Consider the following 22,487-nt stretch of genomic DNA (forward strand, 5'->3'; position numbering starts at 1 on the left):
AGCGCCTCCGCCGCGCCGGGCGGGGGTGGAGCGGGCCGGGTGGCGAGGCTTGGCTTTAAGTTTGAGTCCGGGTTGTTAGGGTACTTTCTCTCCCCTCCGCCTGAAGCTGGGTCCCTGTGGTAGGAAACCTCTGTGGCGAGGCGCCTGTCGGCCCCGCTCTTCCTCCCGGCTTTACATTTTGCAAGCAAAACCCAGTTCTGCTTGGGAAGACCCTGAAGAAATCCCAGGCCTCTGCTGGGCTCCTTCGAACCCAGAAACACCGCCAGGTGTATGATGAAATACCGGGAAGGGAATAACCGAGTGGGGATCCTACCATGTCAGCTTCTTGAGGAAATACATCTTGCCGCCTGCCAGCCTCATTTCAGTCGTGGCGGCTGCCTGAACGCGCGGCGAACATCGGAAGACAAAATGGACTGAGCGTGAACTAGGGAGTTTAGTATAGGAGCGTGCCTGGCACACCCAGGGAAATCGATGGCATTGTGGCTTTTGCAGTTAACCTTGAGGCACCTTCGTAGTCAGTCTCGAATTCCTAAAAGTGGCACACATCCAATGGAAGTTTCCGGATTTTTTTCTTACAAGAGGCAGTGTACAGATTTTGCCTCGAAGTTTGAGGTGTGGAGCCTTATAGCCCGATTCCCAGAGCGTAGCTCTGCCCCTTAGTAGCTGAGATGTTGTGGATAGGGATGATAGACGGTCCAGCTTCCTAAGAAAGCTATGGGAATTGAATGCTACTGGGCATATGTATGTGTTGGTTAATAGTGGTCGTGGCCCTATCACGACTGTTTGGTGAAACTAGAATTAGGGTTTCCAAAGTGGTTCTCTTTACAGAAGCTGATTGCCACATCTTTAACCCCCAGAGCTGCTGATCTTTTGGTTAGCAGGCAAGTATTTAAGTGCTCACGTACCACCATTTCCCCCTGGAGTGAGCAAGCATGTGTTATCCTCATCATCATGATTTTGAAATGTTTTTAGTATCATACAACACCCATCATACTTGTTAGTCACTGACCAAAGCCATTGGGAGGAAGTGGTCGTTTCAGGCCTATAAGGACACCTTCAGACCTTCTTCCCCCTGCAGGCCTTGCGTTGCTCCACTGTAGTGGACAGAGTGCTTCCAAAGTTGGTCATTCACATCAGTCACCGAGTGTGTAATGAAATTAGTGCTATCCCTATGATTCCATTTTTGCCGAGATGTTCTGTTATTATTTCAAACTTGAAGCCGAAAACGGAATTCAACAATTTTTATGTATTACCTCCCTCCAAGTTCTCCCATTAGAAACCACACCACTAGATCTGTATTTTATAGTGTTTCGTGTCAAACAGTTGTTTCGCCCTTCTCTACAACCCCCTTAAATGCCAGAGGTCAAGTGAGGGGAGTGATCAGCCGCATTGAATCCATCTGGTTGAACTTTGAATTTGGCAAGGAGGCGGTCACTGATGATTTTGCCTAGTGGGAGACATGGGGCAGTGTCTAATTGGAGGGATTCAAAAGAAAATTGAGGCTTGGGTGGTGGTGGTGGTGGTGGTGGGGTGCTTTTTGACAGTTTTTGGAGTTTCGCCGAAAAGGAAAGCAAAAATAATGAGGCGGTGGTTTCTGAGTGGTGTCGGGTTAAGGATTCTTTTTGACAGATGGGAGATGTTATAGCATTTCTGTGTGCTTTTGAGGACGATCCAGTTATGTGAGAACACCTGGTACTGCAGGTGGGTGAGGGGAAAGCTGTAGGGCTGGGGAAGAAAGCAGGCCCTAGGGGGGGTTGGCCGCAGAAGTAGTAGACTGTGAGATTCTTTGTAACAGTGGAGGCAGTCATGAGTAGCGTTTGTAGGAGACTGTGCAGATGCTCTCTTGGTTTCTGGCAGCGCTCTCGGAGGCGGGCCCTGGTGGTGGTAGAGGTTTGAAGAGACGGGAAGCTGTGAAATACTGGTTCTCTGTTCTAAACGCTAGATGAGTGAGGATGCTGGGAGGAAGGGCCCTCATTTTATTGCTTGCCACAGCATCCAGGTGAGACCCGTAGGCTGTTGCTTCTTTCTCTAGCCATATTCAGCGGGGCCTGGGTGGGTAGAGTACGAGAGAGCTGCATTTACTGACCGTAGGGGTTTGGCTGGGTGAGCACCTAGAAGCGATAGAGAAGTAGGATGCCTGCCAGGGGAGCACTGGCTGAACATGAAGGGACGGGAGTTGGAACAGGTTGTGTCTGACAGTGAGGTCACAGAGAAGGTGCAGATCTTCTTCTGGTGCAGCTCTGCCCCAAGTTGCTGCATGGGCTCCTGGGGATGTCTTAGGCCTTGTTTCAGAGGCTCCCGGATGTCAGAGTATCCATGCTGACAGTCAGATAGTACTGTATTTGTCTTTTTCAATGTGTTGCTGCTTGCATGGATGGTACAAAAGACACTGAGTGAAATACCCTTAACACGAATCAAGGCAAATATCGTGGATGCAGCCCTACATTTATTAACTTCTCAAAATGTGAATCCCAGCATATATTTTTAGTATTTGACAAGATGGGAAGCTTATGTCAACTGAACTGTGACTGTCTTCGGGGAAAGCACTGATGCGGGGAAAGCACTGGGAGCTCAGCTGGTCACTTTTTTAATCAAACTTTTTTCTTCTGGGGACAACTGTGACTGTGGAATTGGATATTTAACAGCTATTATTTTGAAGTAAATATAATTTATGTGAATGATAATAGTCGACAGTGTTTGTTGTTAGTAATAAAGTTGGTGCTTCATTCCTCCAGACTTAGAATTTTGGGCAATATGTTTAGTTATTTAGTTATTGTGACAACATCTCAGTACCCAAAGGCTTCCTTGGTGATAATGATTGATGATCTTACTTAATGTGATTTTTGGATGTTATAAGTTAAAATGTGAATATTTGGAAGATCTGTATACCATGCTTTTCCCACATGTAACAGCCACAAAAGTAATGTGCACATACATGCCTGTAACCCACGTATATGTAGGAAACTAATGTGCAAGGGGTTGCACTTTGCAATACCCCTCCTCACCCCCCAAATTAACCAAATAAACTAAACGTACCATATAGTACACACCTTAATTTGGAAAAAAATGAAGTAACTCAGTAAATCAGTATCTTCCCAAAGACTAATGAATGGGTAAAAGATTAATGTAGAGTGCAAGCTATTCCAACAGATTTAATGTAAAAGTTCATTGATCTGATTTCAGATTCTATGCTGCAGTCAATCTGTAGACAACTACTGCTTACCACGTAGCAGAGAATAGCCATAATTATCCGAAAAGGCTGTTAAAATATTCCCCCCTTTTCACCTACATTTTTCTGTAAGACCAGAGTTTCTTCCCATTCTTTAACCAGAACAACAACTTATACTGATTGTAGCAGTAGATAGGTTGGGAGGGGACATAAAATTATTTTTCATTCATTTGTGTTATTTGTAGTTTTGTTATTTTAAGCAGAAGTAATATAACAAGTGTTTTAAAAATCAATTTTAATTGACAACTTGGTAAATACTAGTAAATGTAATCTACAAAAACAGGAGGTCTGTGAGCCTTATTTTTTAAGAGTATATAGGGCTATTATTCCTGATGTGATTGAATTATTGTATGATACGTGGATTATGTGCCAATAAAACTCTTTTAAACAAAGAAACAAACTATGGCAAGCCTCCCCTTCTTACCTCCCAAGTATATAGGGGTGTTGAGACCAATATACTTGAGGGTCATTGTTCCTTGTATGATGATGAGAGTATGTGGTTGAGGGTTGAAGCACAGGTCCACTGGAAGTGAGAAGTGAAAGAATTGAGAGTGTATGGTGTTGGAAGCTTTACCAGTTGGCTGTGCAGATCACTGAGAATTAGGGTAGGAGTAGGGTGGAGATAGGCAGCCACTTGAACATTAAAGTCTTAGAGGAGTGAACTATGTACGTTAAGGTAAGTCACTAGCAGAGCAAACGAGTAGATGGCGAGGCCACAATGTACTAGAAAGCACTGGTTGAGAAATCTTGATGTGCTACCTGAGTCAAATTAAGTTGCTGTACAGAACTCTGGTGGGACCGGGGCCAAGTAAACACTTGAGACATTTGAAAGGTAGGCGGTTCAACCCGTGAGAGAAGAGACCCAGTTGTCTGCTCATGTAGATTGCAGCTCATTGTTGTTAGTCCCATCAAGTCAGCTCCGACCCACAGCGACCCTAGGAACAACAGAGGGAAGCAGTGCACGGTCCCGGGCCATCCTCACCATTGTTCCTGTGCTCGAGCCCATTGAGGCAGCCACTGCTGCTTCCCCTCCTCACTGCCCTCCACTTCACCAAGCACGACATCCTTCTCCAGGGACTGAGCTCTCCTGACAACACGTCCAAAATACATGGTCTCATTATCTTGCCTCGAAGGAGCGCTCTGACCTCACTTCTTCCAACGTAGATCAGTTTGTCCTGCAGTAGTCCATGGTACTTTCAGTGTTCTTCTCCAGCACCACAATCCAAATGAATGCATCCATTCCTCTCCGGTCTTCCTTGTTCAATGTCCACATCACAGTTTAGGAAACGCTATAAGGTAGTTCTCTCCTATAGTTGGAACTGACTTGATAGCAAACACTAAGAAGTCACTGTAACGAAAAGAACCAATAGTGTCTCTAAAATTAATAATTTGTTTCTTTACACCTCATTTCTAGATGAGCTGTCCGACAGGGTGATGAGGCACTGTTCTGTGCACATGGTCACTCCCAAAATCAAACTCACTGCCCTCCAGTCAGTGCTGACTCAGAGCAACCCCCTGGGGGTTTCTGAGACTGTAACTGTTTATGGGAGTAGAAAGCCCAGTCTTTTTCTCTTGGAGCTGCTGGTAGTTTTGAACTGCCGAACATGGGGATCACAGCCCAATGCATAACCACCACACCACCGGACTCCCACATAGGCACTTTACGGACATGCTATTTCTATTGTATTATTTTGCCATGTTTTAAAGCAGCGGTTCTCAACTTGTGGGTCATGACCCCTATGGGGAGCGAGTGACTCTTTCACAGAGGTCACCTGATTCATAACAGTAGCAAAATTAGTTATGAAGTAGCAACAAATAATTTTATGGTGGGGGTGGGGTCACCGAAACATGAGGAACTGTATTAAAGGGTGGCTGCATTAGGAAGGTTGAGAACCACTGTTTTAGAGTTCAGGATCCAACCAAGGTGGCTTGCTGTCATTGGTAGTTTCTATTTGATGGAAAAAGGAGAGAGCGTAGAAAAGCAGACCTGCTCAATTTTTTAGGAAGAGGCACTCAGTATAGCAGCTAATAGTCTGTTGATAAGAACTTGAGGAGTTTGGGAACTAAGATGTAGGATATGAGATACTTATTGTACCCTATAGAGGCATGTAGTTGATGTTTAATAAATGCTTCCCACAAAAACTAAACCCATTGCCACTGAGTTGAGACCAACTCATAGCCACGCTACGGGCAGAGTCGAACTGCCCAGAGAGCGTCCAAGGTTGCAATCTTGACCGAGGCAGACGACTGCGTTTTTTCTTCGGCGCAGTGGCCTGGTGGCTTTACACTGCAAGCCTTTCCAACCACTCTGCCACCAGGGCTGCTCGAGTAAATAGGGGTGAACTAAACAGTCTATAATTTTGAGTGTTTAGGAACTTAAATATGCAATGAATTTATCTAGAACTGTCAAGACGGACTGAGAATAGGATTAGCGTGATGTAGTTGAGGGAGTAGGCTAGAGATTTCCATCTTTCACAATCTTTTTGTCTTTGAGGACAAGGTGCCCACCTCCTTCAGCTACATGGGTATTGAAGGGAATGGTCATTGTCATACTCTGCCAGGGAACACAGAAATGCTACATTTCAGATCAGTTTTCCAACTGCTCCATGGGTTGTGTTTTAGGAGGGGGAGGACGAAGGGGTTTTCTTTTGTCATCACCAGCTTGTCATCTCTCTCTTCTAATAGCCGATTTTCTCCCCCGTGGGGTAGGCACCCTGCTGCGACAAGCTGTATACTTGCCGGTTGTGTCATGATAGCAACGAAGACCATCAGCTAGACCGCTTTCAAGTAAAGGAAGTGCAGTGCATAAACTGTGAAAAAATTCAACATGTAAGACTTTCTGACACTTTGATTCTTTACTAAAATGGCCTGAAAAAAGTTTAATCAAGATTTGCAAGTAAAGGCCTTTGTACCTCTTAGAGTAAGTCCTGTCTTTGATTTTGATATTTAAAAACTTAACACAAGTAAAATTTCGTGTTTTAGAACTAAATTCTTTATAATTTAAAATGTTTGGGTTTGTTTATTTCCGTTTGTAATCACGTGTCTCTTTGTAGGCCCAGCAGACTTGTGAAGAATGTAGCACCTTGTTTGGAGAATATTACTGTGGTATCTGCCATCTATTTGACAAAGATAAGAAGCAGTATCATTGTGAAAACTGTGGAATTTGTAGGTAATGTATGTAAAATGTTCTTTTATAAAATCGCTTCTAGTGTGTCTGTGCAATAATAATTTCTGATGTCAAATGGATTAAAAATGAATGTAAATTTAGTAGCATTCATTCATTTTAGGTGCCCAGTTCGATTAATTTTGATGCACGTTTGCATCTGTGAGCAGCTCTGGGGTGTGGTGGGCTACAATGTCAGCCAGGCAAACCGACCGGCCCCTCTCAGGAAGAGAGAGGAGCCATCTGCACCTGTGAAGATTTTACAGCCCGGGAAACCTGACGTGGGTTCCTATCAACTAGATAGCAGTGGTATGACAGGTGTGGATCTCCATCTGTGTCACTAAACCGTGATCAGGATAGAGAGCGTTTCCATTCTCAGAAGATGGCTTTTCATAGCTCTCCCTCCTCCTCTTGCAATATTCATTTAATTTGCAAATCTGTCGTGGTTATTTCTATTTTAATTTAAGATATCAGTGACATGTTTTATAGCCATCTGAAGTAGAAACGTGGAATAGAGGCTTCCTTTTAATTTCCAAAAGATAAACTTTAATTTTATAAAATTGGAAAGTGCAGAAAGGTAGAAAGAATAAAAATAAAACACCCATTGTGGTGAGATGATTACTTTTACTTCATTGTTTTTCCCTTTCTCCAGGATTTTGGTATTTCAAGTCCTTAGCTGCTCTTCATTGCTTTCAAACGCCTTGTTTTCTGTATGTGCAAAGTTTTTAGTTTTCTGTGTGAGAACTGTAGTTCTGTACAGGCTATTCTATCATTCTGGAAACGAAACCCACAAGAAAGCTCTAGTTTTGCTAATGGAACATTTTCTTTAAGAAGGAAGGAAAGGAGACTATCACTTCAGGGAAGAGAGTTGACGGTATCTGTTGCCCGGGATCAGATTTGAGCTTTGACCTCAAGCATAGAATTTTGGAGAACTTTATGAGCTGGAAAACTCTCCATATTTAAATACTTTCCTGATGAGAATAAGCGGTGATATTAATGAATATGGTGATTTAAGTATGTTCCCTCCCCCCCCCCCCCGAGTCTTCCAGGCCACTTACCTTCTGTTGTGATGAATAGAAGAAGTGGAAGAATAATTGCTATAGTTTATTGTGCCAGCCTGGCCGATAAACACAAGTAGGATCAACTGAAGGGCAGAGGGATAAATGGCTTGCTTGTTCTGTGCCTCAGTTTAAAGGGGTACACTACCTGTGGGATGCCTAGCCTGTGGACTGTGTCGCTGTAAGGTGAGGGTCGGTCCCTTCAAGCCCACACGATTGGAATGTTCATCTCTGGAGCTGGGGACCGACAGTTGATGACAGTTGACGACCTGCCTTGCTGTTTGCTGCCTGGGTTTATATAGCCCAGCTCTCTCTACAGAAGGGGACTGGCAACTGGCAGCTCTCAAGCCTTAAAGGACTGCTAGTGTCTTACTGCTTTATAATTTAACTGTTAATTTCTTGTATTATCTATCTGTATGTAATTTAACGGTTCATTTCTTAAATTATATATCTATCTTTATAAATATATTTATATATAATTACTAGCAATCTGGTTTGTCTCTCTAGAGAACCCTGTCCAATACAATAATGAAAGAATAGCATTTTCATTTTATTTTACTTTAGTTACAGAATTTATATTTAATCTCTCGATAGCTTTCTATTGTCAGGTGAAATTCTTCAGTTTTTTTCTTTTCTTGAACATATTAATCACATATTTTAACAGTCCAGAGTCTTGAGTGGTTGAGGGTCTGTTCTCTTGTCTGTGTTTCCCCCTGGTGTGTGTTTGGTTCTTCGATTCTGTCGTTTGGCATGTGTGATATTTAAAAACTGATTACTGTATAGAATATGTGAAAAGCTGTGTTAACTTGTAGGTGCTGTTATCTTTCTCCAAAAAGAATTTTCTCTTGTAGGCGGTCAGCATAGAGCCGCCATCACCTGAATTCTGTTAACGATAGAGGCGATTAGAGGACAAGTTTCAGCTTTTTGGTTAAATGGTGCTGTTTTGCTTTCCCTTCCTTACGGGTTTCACGTGGAGCCAGGACTGCTGACCAGAGCGTTTCTTTCGTGGTGGGACGTGCACTTTAGGTTTTGCTTCCCTCGCACAGGGAGTTTGTGGTCCCGTGGTGTCTCACCACTTGTCAGCTGGCACCTGCCAGTTTGTGGAACTGCGGCTGTCTTGTGTGTTAACTGTAATGCTAGAAGCTGTACTCCCATTACTTTAAATATGAGCAGGGTCATCCATGTCCACAGATTTCAGTGAAGCTTCTAGACGGAAACAGCAGTAAGACTGTCTCACAGTGTCCTTGGTGTAGACATAGACTGAGTTGGGTTGCTAATGACGTGGGTGGGGGTTCTGAGCTATTTGCTTTGATGAGGCTGTCTGCTCCATGAAGTCTTACAAAGCTTTGAAAAACCCTCTAGAGCAGCTGTTCTCAACTTGTGGGTCGCGACCCCTTCTGGGGTTAAACAGCCCTTTCACAGGGGTTGCCCGATTCATAACAGTAGCAAAGTTACAGTTATAAAATAGCAATGAAAATAATTTTATGGATGGTAGTGGGGGTCACCACAACATGAAGAACTGTATTAAAGGGTCATGGCATTAGGAAGGTTGAGAACCACTGCTGTAGAGGCTCATTATGAGTCAGATTTAACTCAGTGGTAGTGGGTTTTGTTTTTAGGTTTATAGTGTTCTGTAACGTATATTAGAATGCTGTCTCTTTCCATTTGTTTTATCATTTGTCTAAAAACTTCTCAGTTTTTCTCAATTAGCCTTCATAGCTGAAAAGTGAAATATGTTGCTTTCTCAACTGTGTTCAAGGAAGAAAAATTTCAAAGAGATCTCCAATTTTTTAGATACCTTCATAAAAGATGATGCCATACTTTTAAAAATATAGATCTAAATCCTATCTGTATGAATTATATTTTAATATATATAAATTAGTAAACTTTTTCTTTGTTTTTCACAAGATTTCTAAGAAGGAATAAAGTAAAAAGATACTAATATTTAAAAATGTAATCGATCAATACCGAAACGTGGTCTACTGAGAGTAGATTTGTGTGGTGCCATGTTGTCAGCTCCAACCCATAGCGACCCAATGCACAGCTGAATGAAACCCTGCATCGTCCGTCTTGCACCATCCTCATGGTTGTGGGGTTCTGTACTTGAGCCCATTGATGCAGCCACTGTGTCAATCCATCTCTTCTAGAGCCTTCCTCTTTTCTGTCACCCTTCCACTTTATCAAGCATGATGTCCTTCTGCAGGGACTGGTCTCTCCTGACAATGTGTGCAAAGTAACGTAAGACGAAGTCTTGTCATCCTTGCCTTTAGGGACCATTCTGGCTGTACTTCCTCCAACACTGACCGGTTTGTCCTTTTAGCAGTTCATGGTACTTTCAATGTTCTTCTCTAGCACCACAATTCAAATGCATCCATTAATACACAGTCTTCTTTATTCAGTGTGCAACTTTCACATGCATATGGTGCAGTGGAGAATACCGTAGCTTGAGTCAGGCACACCTTAGTCCTTAAAGTAGCATCCTTGTTCTTCAACAATCTACAGAGGTTTTGTGCAGCAGATTTACCTAATGCAGGGGTTCTCACCCTTCCTAATGGGGCGACCCTTTCATACAGTTCCTCGTGTCGTGGTGACCCCCAACCACAAACTTATTTTTGTTGCTACTTCGTAACTGTGATTTTGTTACAGTCATGTTTTCTGGTGGTCTTAGACGACCCCTATGAAAGGTACAGATTGAGAACTGCTGACCTAATGTAATAATACATCTTTTGATCTCTTGGCTGCTGCTTCCATGAGCATTGAGATCCTGCCAACTTCAACCTTTTTTCCATTTAGCATGATTTTACCTTTTGGCCCATTTGTGAGGATTTTGGTCTTTGTTACATTGAGTTGTGATCCATATCAAAGGCTACAATCTTGGATTTTTGTTAGCAAGTGCTTCAAGTCCTCACTTTGAGCAAGCACGGTTATGTTGTCTGCATACTGGAGGTTGTTACGGAGCCTTCTCCGAATCCCGAGGCTGTACTCTTCTCTGATGATTTGTACAGCATGTAGATGGGAGGTGTGGTGAGAGGAGACAACCCATGGCTGATTTTAAGCCATGCGATATTTCCTTGTTCTGTTTGCACAACTGCCTCTTGGTTCATGTATAAGTTCCTCATGAGCACAATGAAATGTTCTGGAATTCCCATTCTTTTCATGGTTATCCAGTCTTTTATCGTTCACACAGTTGAATACCTTTGCATAGTCAGTGAAGCAATGAAATAATCCCGACGGCTACAAAAGCAGATACCTACAATTTATCCTGGTTCATGGGCTATAGTACGAAAATTTTAATTGCCAGGGGGCACCAATTTTTTTTTTTTTCTGGAAAAGGAAATTGTGGGCCAAATACGTTTGGGAAACTATGGTTTGGGTGGACCACAAACCACTCAGTCTGTTTTGCTGGGTTCCAAGCTGTTTATGTGACTAGCAAATAGATTTATCACTTGCAAGGTTATGGTCTCTTCAAACTTTTGGGGAAAATTAACATTGTGGGCAAGAAAGATCATGTAAGAGAAACTCCTTATAGTACATTGACTGTTATTACTTTAGGCACTAGGGTAGTTCTGTTCCCTTTATTTCATCTTGGATAGTAGGAGGAACTTCCCAATAACTTTGAGAGACTGATTCAAAAATTTATCTGTAAGAATATTTACCATAAAAGATGGTTTGCCTAATTAGATGGGTTGAACCATGGGAGGGAAGCCCGAGGAGAAGGCAGTGGGACCAATAGCCACGGAAGGTAGAGGGGGAAGAATGAGGTGGGGGGAAGGGTGTGGTGAGCAGACGGTGTCACGGACAGCAGGTGAACATAAGGGAAGTGGAACCAGCATCTAGGAGAGAGTAGAGATCCTGTGAGTATTAGAGCAACACCGAGCTAGTGGAGAGAAGGCACTAAGAGGTGGAAGAAGGGGGAAAGGGATGGCGAGGCAGGAGGAGGCAAAAGTAAACAGAGGCAAGCTCTAGGAAGCAAAGGCATAGATAGGGAGATTAACAGAGGTGTGCATTTATGTAAATATCTTAATCCACAGCAATAGTGGTATTGGCCTATGTACATATATTTATAAGGCAATACACTGAAGCTGCACACGGGCCTGGGCCTCGGCTCATACCTTCCCCTGGGATATTAAAGGCTTGAAGTTAAACAAGCGGCCGTCCAACAGTGAGGCAACAGCCCACATGGAAGAAGCACACTAACCAGTGCGATTGTGAGGTGTACTCAAGACTGAGCAACGAGCATCAGAAGATTCACGACAAACAGTAAACAAACAAACAAACAAAAATGCCTTGGTGAGAAGAGGTGGGTTGGAGCAGAGAACCAAAGCCCATCTATGGACAATGGAACATTCCCCCCACAGAGGGGTCGCGGGGAGGGGGTGAGTCAATCAGGGTGCAGTAGAGCACTAATGGGTCATACAATATACCTCTGATCCCTTGAGGCCTCCTCACCCCTCACTATCATGACCTCAGTGTTGCTTCCCATTCTAGACTAGATGGGAGCATGTACATAGGTGTAGGGAAGTGATAAAACTCACAACACATGGAACTCAGGAACAGGAATGGGAATAGAGATACCAAAAAGGTGGGGGGGAGGTGGGGAGGGAGGACACCGATCACAATGAATGGCACATAACTACACACCACCATCCAGAGGGGAAGAATAACAGAAACCAGAGGGAAAGGGAGATTGGTCGGTGTGAGATTTGAAAATAATTCATAATCTACAATCTATCAAGGGGCCACGAGGGTTGGGGGTGGGGGGCAAGGGAAAAAAAGAGGAGCTGATCCCAAGGGCTCTATGGAAAGTAAATGTCTAGAACAATGGACTGTATGTATTAATATGTCGGATACAATTGATCTATGGTTTGTAACAAGAGTTGCTGGAGCCTCCAATAAAATGATTTTAAAAACCCATGCACACACAAAAACAACAGACCCACTCTCCAGTTGATTCCAACCCACAGCCTCCCTCTGGGATTTTTGTAAATGTCTGTGGAGCTGCAGAGCGTCATCTTTTTCCCGTGGAGTGGTGGGCTGGCTCATCCCTTCTGCTTTCATTCAGTGGCCTATTCAGTCTTCTTGGCTAACACCTCCGTTCTGTCTTCTTTTCCACTGACCAGCACGTATTTACATGCATATGAGGCCACTGGAAAGACGAGAGCTTGGATCATGCATAATTTTATCATCCAAGTGTCATTCTTGCTTTTTATTTTTATCTTTCTTTACACTGACGACATTAATTTGATCTAAATTTGTTTTTCTTTCATTTTTGCTTTTTAAGAAAAAGGTCCCTTGTAGCAGATTTGCCTCATGTAATATAGCATTTGATTTATTGACGGATATTCCAGGGACTTTGGTCCAAGTAAATGAAATTCTTGACACCTTCAGTTTCTTCACCCTTTATCATGATGTTTTTTATTGGTTAAGTTATGAGAGTTTTTATTTCTTCTTTGTTCAGGTGTAATCCATGCCGAATATTATAGTCTTTTAGCTTCTGCATCAAGTGCTTCCAGTTGTCTTTATTTTTGACAAGGTTATGTCATTTGCATATTGTAAGTTGTTGATTATTTACGTAGCATACATGTTGAAGAAGCAAAATGAATGCACCCCTGGTGGACACACTTTCTGCTTTTAAGCCACACAGCTCTGTTTGATTGGTTGCCTCTTCAGAGATGGACATTAGTGTTTCGGAATTCCTATTCTTTGCAAACGAATGAATATCAATTAATTCTTTTGGTACAGTGATTTTGCTATGATCTACACAGTCAAAAGCCTTTGCATACTTGATAAAGCAAGAGTATACATTAGTTTATTCTCAAAGTTTCACTTGATATTATCAGTAATATTCCTTATCCCATGTCCTTTTCCGAATCCAACTGAACTTCTACCATTCCCTGTTGATAGGTGACTACAGTCATTCTTTGAATTCTCTTCACTATCACTGACATATTTATGATATTCCTCGACAACTTTTGCATCCATCTGATTGTCTTTTGGAATGGGCATGAATATGATTCTCTTCAATCATTAGGTCAGGGGGTTGCCTTCCAAATTTCTTAACATAGATGAGCAAAGGCCCCCAGCATTGCATCAATTTGTTGCAGCCTTTCCACTGGTATTTGTTGATTCTACAGTACAGCTTGGATTTCTTCCATTAGTACCATTTCTTGATCACATATTATCTCCTGAAGTGGTAGAAGATCATTAATTCTTTAAGTACACTGATTGTTATTCCTTATTCGCATCTTTTTTTGATGTTTCCTGCATGATTCAAAGATTTACCCATAGAAGCCTTCAGAACTATCATTCAAGGTTTGAATTTTCTCTTTAGTTCTTTTTAGCTTGAGAAATGCCAATCATATTCTCTCCTCTGGTTTTCTAACTTACGTATTTGCACATTCCATTAAAAGCAAGTATACTTAGGAGTCTGTATAAGTATACATAGGAAAAAATGTTTATATTCAGAATAATGTGGTTCTATATAGACAATGATATTCAGGATGTTGCTGAATATGAAAATTACAGAACAGTGTACATCTCACTGCCTTTGAGTCCATCTGGACTCAGCAACCCTATAGGACAGAGTAGAACTGTCCCTGTGAGCTTCAGAGACAGTGACTCTTGGCAGGAGTAGAAAGCCTCATCTTTTCTTAAGGAGAGGTTGGTGGTTTTGAACTGCTGACCTTGTGGTTAGCAGCCTAACATGTAGTCCACTTTGCCACTGAAGCTCTCTAATGGCATTAATAGAAGGAGTCAAGTTATTTAAATACCAGATGAAACCTTTTGTGTGTATGTGCACATCTGTGTAATATTGCAGGGAGGAAAGAAAGTCTTAATGGTAGGTGACATTCTGTTTACAGTAGTTACATGTGGAGATGAATGCTGGGAGACGGGTTTACTCCACGGTCTTCTGTATGGTTTTAATATTTTTACTGTGGGATTAAATTTAGGCATTACGTGATGAACAAATTATCACTGTAATAACTAATCTTTTGGCTTTCTTATATTTTGTTAGAATTGGTCCAAAGGAAGATTTTTTCCACTGTTTGAAATGTAACTTATGCCTCGCGATGAACCTCCAAGGAAAACACAAGGTAGACAATTCACAGTATGAATGATCTTTGAAACATTACAGTGTTTTTGAAACCAGCATAAATCTTAATATGTTTGAGTTTATTAATTTTATTGCCAAGTGCAGCTAACCATGCTACCTTTTTAAAGGCAGTATTAGCAAGTAGATAATCTACTATGTCTCAGGATATCTGCTTTATTATTCTGCTTTTTCACCATTGTGTCAAAATACACGTCAGTTAATAATAGCATAATGTCCACTTCGAAGGTGGAATCTTAACATTTGTTCTGCATTGAGGGATAGCTTTTAAAATACAGTCTAGGAGAACTGAGCGGTACAGCTGGTTATTACAACATTCCAAGAAGATTAAAAAAACAGATTTTATGTCTCCTCAAAAATTTAAGACATTTTAAATCTGAATATGAGATTGCATCACGATTCTAGGTCCATTACAACTCTTTTTCATTATTCAGAAAACAAAAATAAAACCGTCATAAATTATCACATATATTGTACTGATTCTGCTTACTGTAAGAATTTAGAGAATGGAGAGACCAGTTGGGCTTAGAGTCGTCAGCGTGAAATGCACATGTGCGCTAAGGATGACTAGTATAAGGAGCAGTATTGTGCATGGGTGTTGAGGGAGAGTTACAGAGAGACAGGCATTGATCTTTAGAAAGAGAAGTATTTGAAGTCCTTTGCTTGGCATTGATGTAGGTTCAGTAAGAAGTAAAGATGAGTTGTTGCAGAACTATAGATATTAGGTAATAACTGGCCTAAAGTTGTGATAAGGAAATGGCTCTGCGTAAAGAACATCAAGAATGTGGTAACGTGGAAGAAGAGCGGGCTGTCTAAAGATGACTTCCAAAGTTTTTAGTCCTGACTTAGGTACTACTTGAAGAGGAAATTGAGTTGGCTTCATGGACTTGAATTTGGGGTGCTAGTAACATAAGCTAATGCAATATCTATGAATCAATAACTTAGAAGATTTCATTTTTATGGTTCTTTATACTTTCCAGGGAGCCCATGTGGTGCAGTCAGTTAAGTGTTGGATTGCTAACCACAAGGTTATTAGTTCAAATCCACCTGGCTCTTCCAGGGAGAAAGAAAAGGCTATCTGCTCCCATAAAGATTACATCAGGAAGGGTTCCTTTGGAACTGACTCAGTGGCAGCAGGCTGGTTATAGTTTACAGAACATGTGCAGTGTGTGTCCTCTGTGTGCACACGTATACATAGGAAGCCATCTCATTTTGCCCACACCACTCCATTTGCAACTCCTCAACCTGACGTTGCCAATGATCCTATGGTTCCAGAGATGTTAAGATGGGTGTGTGGAAAATGTCTCTTAGAATCAACACAACGTGGATTAATGAAGAAGAAAACGTAGGTGGAAGAACCGATGGCTTGTCAAAGATGTTAAGAATTAGTAAGTGGCATAGCTGAGGTTAGAATCCAGATTTTAAGATGTACTACTTTGAAGGCTTTAACGGTTTCTCCCCGTTTTCTTCAAACTGTATGTATTGTTTCACTTGTGTTTACTAGTCGTTTATCTTTTACTGTACTTAGCAAATGGCCCTGCCATTTACTCAAGTGCTTCCCTGGAAAACCTTGGAATAATCCACGATGCCTTGCCTTTTCTTATCTCCCACATCTAACCAAATGCTAAGTCTAGTCAAGGTCAGAAGTTGACTTCGCCCTCTTAGTGCAGCTCAAGTTTAGCCAACCTCTTATTTGTGTGTAATTTTAGAAGTTGTTTCACTTTTCTGAGCCTTAAGATATCTCACCCATACAATGGGTAATAATTATACCTATTTCATGTAGGGTTCTGGGAATTGAACTCCATTCAAATAATGGGCTAGCATATGCTATATGGTAAATATTACATATATACATTAACTTATTATTACCCTTGTTAGTAAGTAGCTTGGGTCAGGGCCTTTGTAGTAAAACATAAAAAGTAGAATGATATCAAACCATGTGACCTCTGGATATTAAATATCTTAACTGGGTGAATCAATTTCTTAACTACAAAATGGAAGTAAGTAATAATACTCACTGTGAAGATCATTCTTTCAAGCAGTAATGCCGATCTTGAAGCAGTTGCTGTGAGAGTTAAAGAGTCCCTACTAAAGACTTCGGTGGCACATCAGAAGCATGTGTTAATATTGGTGTCGTCGTCTTCAGGGAGTTGACATTAGAGTTTCCTTGATTGTTAGCCTAAGTATGCTTACTATTGCTACAACTGACTGCCTAGCTAAGTTTTTGCTAAGGTGACTTTCTCTCTTAAACAGTGTATTGAAAATGTCTCCCGGCAGAATTGTCCAATATGTCTGGAGGTAAGCTCAAAGTGCAGCTTGGTTTTTACTTTGGAAATCGTACCTTTTGAATGTAAAATATTTGGGCATTTTATGGAGTTTTCAAATGGCTGCTGACGTGTCTTCCTGCCACAGGACATTCACACATCCCGAGTTGTTGCTCATGTCCTGCCATGTGGGCATCTTTTACACAGGTAAAGTGCGCTTGGTTATTTTCCCTCAGTGATACTTGAAAATGGAGGTAGTTTTTGCCCTGCTAAAATAATGTTGTATTTGTTTTTCAGGACATGTTACGAAGAAATGTTGAAAGAGTGAGTGAGTGGTGGGATTTTAAAAATGTCTGTTGTTAAGATGTCTGCGTTGTGTTGCCTGATTTTGCCTGTTGGGAGGTGGGTAGACACCCCACTGTTTAGTATACTGAGTTGGGTGTGACAACAGATTGATGTTGAGATGGGTGCGGGAGGCAAGTTGTGTATTAACTGGCCAAAATGTCTTAGGTGATGTCACTATACTTTCATCCCATTTTTCTATAATACCTAACGTCATTACCTCAGCTTGGGATGGATATTTCTTGTTTTCTGGCCAGGTTTGTGAGGGGGGACGTAGTCTGCCAGCAGCAACCGAAGCATTGTGACCCCACTTAGGAACGTGGCACACAGTGCTCCTAAGAGCTCAGGTTGGCACAACAGCGAAAGCTCATAAAGAGGTTATCTAACGCTAACAATTAATTGGGCAGGAAGCCCGTTGACATGATATGAGAATAGTTAGGGAAGGGGAGACTGTAAATGTAAATTGGTCCTGACAATTGATGAAGCAAAATTTTAATTTGATCTAAGAACCAGAAAAGAGAGGAAATGTTTTAGAAAGGAAAATTAATGTTTGAAAATTCTGTATAGAGAAAACAGTCTTTTGTGTAAATGTATTAAGAAATGGAGGTTGTTTAGCTAAGAAATAGCTTTTTAAAAATATTAACTCTGCTCTACAAAGAATATGGATTGATGCCTCTACATTTCCGTTTTCGAGGACAGAGGAAAAAGAAGCTGGTTTCAAATATCCCATCAGCTACAATGCAGATATTTATTTAGAGCCTTTCTGGGGAAAGGGTTCCAGCTTCCTAATAGGCGAGCCCTGCTTTGGATGATTTTTACGTCAATTAGTTTGTATCTCCTTGTATCGCTTAGATGTCCCATGTATCAGTTGGTATTTGGAAAATAACCTTTTAAAAATCTCTTCCAGAGGCTACAGATGTCCATTATGCATGCACTCAGCATTAGACATGACCAGGTTCTGGAGACAGCTGGATGATGAGGTGGCCCAGACTCCTATGCCCTCCGAATATCAGAACATGACTGTAGATGTGAGTAGAACACGTATCTTAAGGTTTGGAGGTTCCTTGTTCATATTCGTGTTCATTTCTGCCCGCTTGCTCAAATTTTGTCTGAAATGACTGCTTTAACAGATGCGAGTTCATGAGGAGGACAGAATAGCCTTTACGTTTCAGTTACTTTGAAGTAGGGGTGTTTGTGGATCCTCATGCCTTTGTATAGTTCCAACACTAGGTGGCAGGCACAGCTTTCTCCGAACTATTTATGCATTATTTGCCAGAGCCTATAATGTAACTGAGTGGATGTGGATCCCTGGTCTGATGTTTACTTAAATTATGTGTTATTTCACCAGAATGTAGGTTTGTGGATTGGTGAAGACAATTGCGTTTTGCTTGTGCATTCTGTGACCCTTCTGATCACAGCCCAGCTTGCTTTATCCGGTCTTTGTTGGCCTCCCACCTCCGGGGCCTTGGCGGCACAGTAGTTAGTGCTGAGTTAGTGAGAAGTCTGCAGTTCACAGCAGCCACTCTGGGGGAGAGCAGACCAGGCTCTACTCTCCTGTGCAGATGATGGTTTAGGAGTCCCTGTGGGAAGTTCTCCTTAGTCCTATTGGGTCACTGTGAGCTGGAGGCAACTTGATGGCCCACAACAGTAGCCCCCACCGACAGTACAGAAAGTACTGCGTTGTTTCCTCTTTTGGCCATTCCTTGAGGGTTGTTGATGTCCGTGCTCAGCAGCACGTGTGTTTTGGATCAGGATTGAAAAGCCAGGTGGCTTTCTCGGGTATGAGGGTACATAACGTCTTGTTAGTTGGGTCCATACATTTATGGTTTTCTTTCAGACAAAATGTATTGAAACATCTGTCTGATCAGTGGATCACTGTAGACAAGTTCTTTCAGAAGTGCACTTAGTCTCGTGAGGCTGCCCTCTTAAGTAGTGGTGTCCAAGGGGATCTGCTGGGCCAAGCATAGAGGCACCTGAGAAGGTTATGACAACAGTTTTTGGAATTCTTGAGAGATGCTTTTGAAGGAAATAGGACAATCCAGGTGGCATAGTGAGTTATGCGTTGGGCTACTGTGTTAGACTGGGTTGTCTGCACATACAAATTCAGTGATACACATCTGTGTCTGAGAAAGAACTTTATATTAAGAAGTAATCGTGTACAAAGAAGGCAGCCCAACTCAGTCCAACTGAAGTCCAGAGACCCAATGCCAGCCGGGCCTCGCCAGACTACGTAGCTCGTCAGACATCACGGAGGCGGTGATGCCAGAGGGGAGGCAGGGGAGAGCACAGGCCAGTGGGTGCAGTCATGGCTCCAAGGTTTGTGGGAACAGGGCAGGGCAAAGACAGCTTGGAGATTGTCTCGCAGGGTAAGTGGGCTGGAGCCAGGCACAGAGTCCCAGCAAGCAGGAAGGCCAAGGGATAGAGAGGAAGGACCCCCCTCAACCCCAGTGTATCTCTTAAAAAACGGCCAATCTCCCAGGAGGCATCATCAGACTGACCTGATTGACAGGTTAGACTCCACCCCTACACAAGTGCAAGTTGACATAAATAATACTGCCACAGCTACTAACCCAAAGGCCAGCAGTTCAAAACCACCAGTCACTTTGTGGGGGAAAGATGAGACTTTACTCCTATAAATAGTTAGTTCCCAAACCTACCAAGGCAGTTCTATCCTGCCGTATAGGGGAGCTGTGATTTGAAATCGACTCAGTGACAGGGAGAATGCTGATGAAGTTTTGAGAAGATTGTGAGAAAAAGGGCACGGATGTTATGTGGAGGACGTTTTTCCTGTCACAACCCTGCACCTGTTTGATTTTTGAGGGTAGCAAGGGGTATCCTATGAAAATTTTGTTGGAAGACATTCCTTCCTCCACCCCACAGCCTTGATCTTGCCCCTTCAGACTTCTTATCCCCCAAACTGAAAGAACAAGATAAAGGGTGGGTATCTGCTTTTGCAGCACCCCTGCATCGTTCCAATGCCACCCCCAGGGGGTGATGCCCCCCACTCTGGGGAAGAGCTTTTTTTTAATTTTTTTTTTAGGAAAGGCATATAATTCAGTGGTTTTGAAATACAATTATAGAGTTATGAGCATTTTTAGAACATTTTTACATCTCCAGAAGAAGCCCACAAGCATTTCTTCCCATCTCCTTCACACTGCTCTAGCCAGAGCAACAGCTGATGGAGCTTCTTCATGTAGAGCAATAGTTCTCCACCGTCCTCATGGGCGACCCTGTCATACAGTTCCTCATGTGGTGGAGACCCCAATCACAGCATCATTTCCCTGCTACTTCGTAACTGTCATTTTGCTACTGTTATTAATCATCATATAAATATCTGATAGGCAGGATGTATTTTCATTGTTACAAATGAAACATAATTAAAGCATAGTGATTAATCACAAAATAATATGTCATTATATATTGTGAAATATTGATTTCTAATAACAAGTAAATGAAATCTTGTCTTGAAGCATGATGTAGCATGGGTCTTCACGCCTGGTACTCGTCTGTGGGCCTATCTGCATGTGGGTGGACCCGCCTGGAGACGGGTAGAGCAGCGGTGTCTCAGTTCCTAAGACCATCAGAAATATGTGTTTTCCACATAGGCGACCCCTGTGGAAGGGTCATTCGATCCCCAAAGGGGTCTCAACTACAGGTTGAGAATTGCTGATGTAGAGAATTGTTTAAAAGATTTGTTGTCCAAATTTAATTTGGAATTTTTTCTGCTTTTCTGTGAGTATTCTAAAACTAATGCTCTTCTTTCGTAAAGCAAATGCTTTTCTTTCATAGTAAAAGTGTTAGTCTATTTTTTGCTTAAAACCTCTCTTTGCAGGATCTCTCTTCAAGCAGAGATTGACTTCTCACTGACATATCTCACTTATGTTTTAGGAATGAACCAAAAACTTCTTTTTGTTTAGTTTTAGGAACTATTCACTTTGGACTTTAATTTATTATTATAGGAAAAAGTAATTTAGTATATTTAACCTAAAGACTAAGGGAAAATGTTATGTATATAAAACTGTTTGGAAGGCTAAAATAGATTTTTAAGTGTTGATGAAAAATAAAGAAATTCATGTTTTTTTAATTGTAAGCATTAGAAGTTTATCTGTTTATGCTTAGAATAACTTTCTTTTTAGTATTATTTATACGATATGGAAATGATTGTAAAATCAAGCCACTGGCTGAAATCTCCATTTTCATTTTTTAAATTCAAAGCTATTTTAAATGGCCTCTTAGAATTTTCAGTGAAAGAGTAAAAAGCATTTCTACTTATTGGAAGTGTTTAGGCATATATTTGTATATTACCAACATGTTTGGTATGATTTTTCAAGGATTGATTTGAGCAGACAATGCCACCTCATGTAGGGAACATTTAATGTACTTTCACGTCAATGAATGTTTCTACTTTTCAGATTCTCTGCAATGATTGCAATGGGCGCTCCACGGTCCAGTTCCATATATTAGGCATGAAATGTAAGAACTGTGACTCCTACAATACTGCTCAAGCCGGAGGACGTAGAATCTCCCTGGATCAGCAGTGACCAGCCTGGACTGCACTGGCAAAGTTAGCATTTCTGGAACAGAAAAGGGGTCTTCATAGTGTCCTGTTGTCATAGGGTGTCACAATCTATGCATTAGACTTGGTCTGTTTTGTACTGTGTCACAGCATAAAATCATATTGTAAGTACTTAAGGATTCAGGGTCTCTGTAATGATCATAGCTCCATATTGCATGAAAGCCACTGCTTGTATTTTTGATTGGAAATCTCTTTAAATGTCAGTTATTTGGAAGCCAATGGATGTTTTTCATGGAAATTTACATCCATAGCTGTATGCTGTACTCTGTGGGACTTTGCTTTAAGTGATGCTGTGCACCCAGAATTCATTTCTGGCCCATGATAAAACTGCATTTAGTTCTCAGTATTACTCCTGATTTTTTGAGGGCTGGGCTATAATGAGATAGGTTCTACTGTGCTGTTAAAATATAATTATATTTGCTTTAGAATTTTCTTAAGCAGTCCTGCAAATGTGAATTCTAATGTAACAACTGCTAATAAAATTATATTGAAAGTGTTTTATTTTTGACAACTTTCAATTTTTTCCAAGTCTATTTTTGGCACAATTAGGGCAGTACAAATCACTTTATAATATAAAATAACTTCTATTTCTCTTGACATATCTTGTAAGTGCAGCTGGGGGAAATATTTTGTTAAAACAACTCTTTGGGGCCTTAATTGGTTTATAGTGCGGTTCAGATTCAGGGTGGAAAGTGTGTATGAAGCTCCCAAAGGTTACTGTGGAGTGTCTGTTCTGTAAGTTCT

The 22,487-nt window shown here is 41.5% G+C and overlaps 2 protein-coding genes across 2 annotated transcripts in view; one reads left to right on the forward strand and one right to left on the reverse strand.

Annotated features, from left to right (window-relative positions):
* Positions 1-389, reverse strand: part of THAP6 (THAP domain containing 6) — a 15,590-nt gene extending 15,201 nt beyond the window's left edge. The window contains exon 1 of the mRNA XM_075544201.1: positions 314-389. The gene's annotated coding sequence lies outside the window, so the exon portion shown is untranslated. The remainder of the gene's footprint in view (positions 1-313) is intronic.
* RCHY1 (ring finger and CHY zinc finger domain containing 1) overlaps positions 1-22,230 on the forward strand; it is a 22,410-nt gene extending 180 nt beyond the window's left edge. The window contains exons 2-9 of the mRNA XM_075544203.1: positions 5,939-6,058; positions 6,283-6,398; positions 14,466-14,544; positions 16,815-16,859; positions 16,974-17,032; positions 17,123-17,149; positions 18,075-18,195; positions 21,580-22,230. Of these exons, the coding sequence (XP_075400318.1) occupies positions 5,939-6,058; positions 6,283-6,398; positions 14,466-14,544; positions 16,815-16,859; positions 16,974-17,032; positions 17,123-17,149; positions 18,075-18,195; positions 21,580-21,708 (696 nt within the window). The 3' untranslated portion in view covers positions 21,709-22,230. The remainder of the gene's footprint in view (positions 1-5,938; positions 6,059-6,282; positions 6,399-14,465; positions 14,545-16,814; positions 16,860-16,973; positions 17,033-17,122; positions 17,150-18,074; positions 18,196-21,579) is intronic.
* Positions 22,231-22,487: the final 257 nt, after the last annotated feature.

This window comes from Tenrec ecaudatus, chromosome 3 (assembly GCF_050624435.1).
Source record: "Tenrec ecaudatus isolate mTenEca1 chromosome 3, mTenEca1.hap1, whole genome shotgun sequence".
In the NCBI taxonomy this organism is placed as follows: domain Eukaryota; kingdom Metazoa; phylum Chordata; class Mammalia; order Afrosoricida; family Tenrecidae; genus Tenrec; species Tenrec ecaudatus.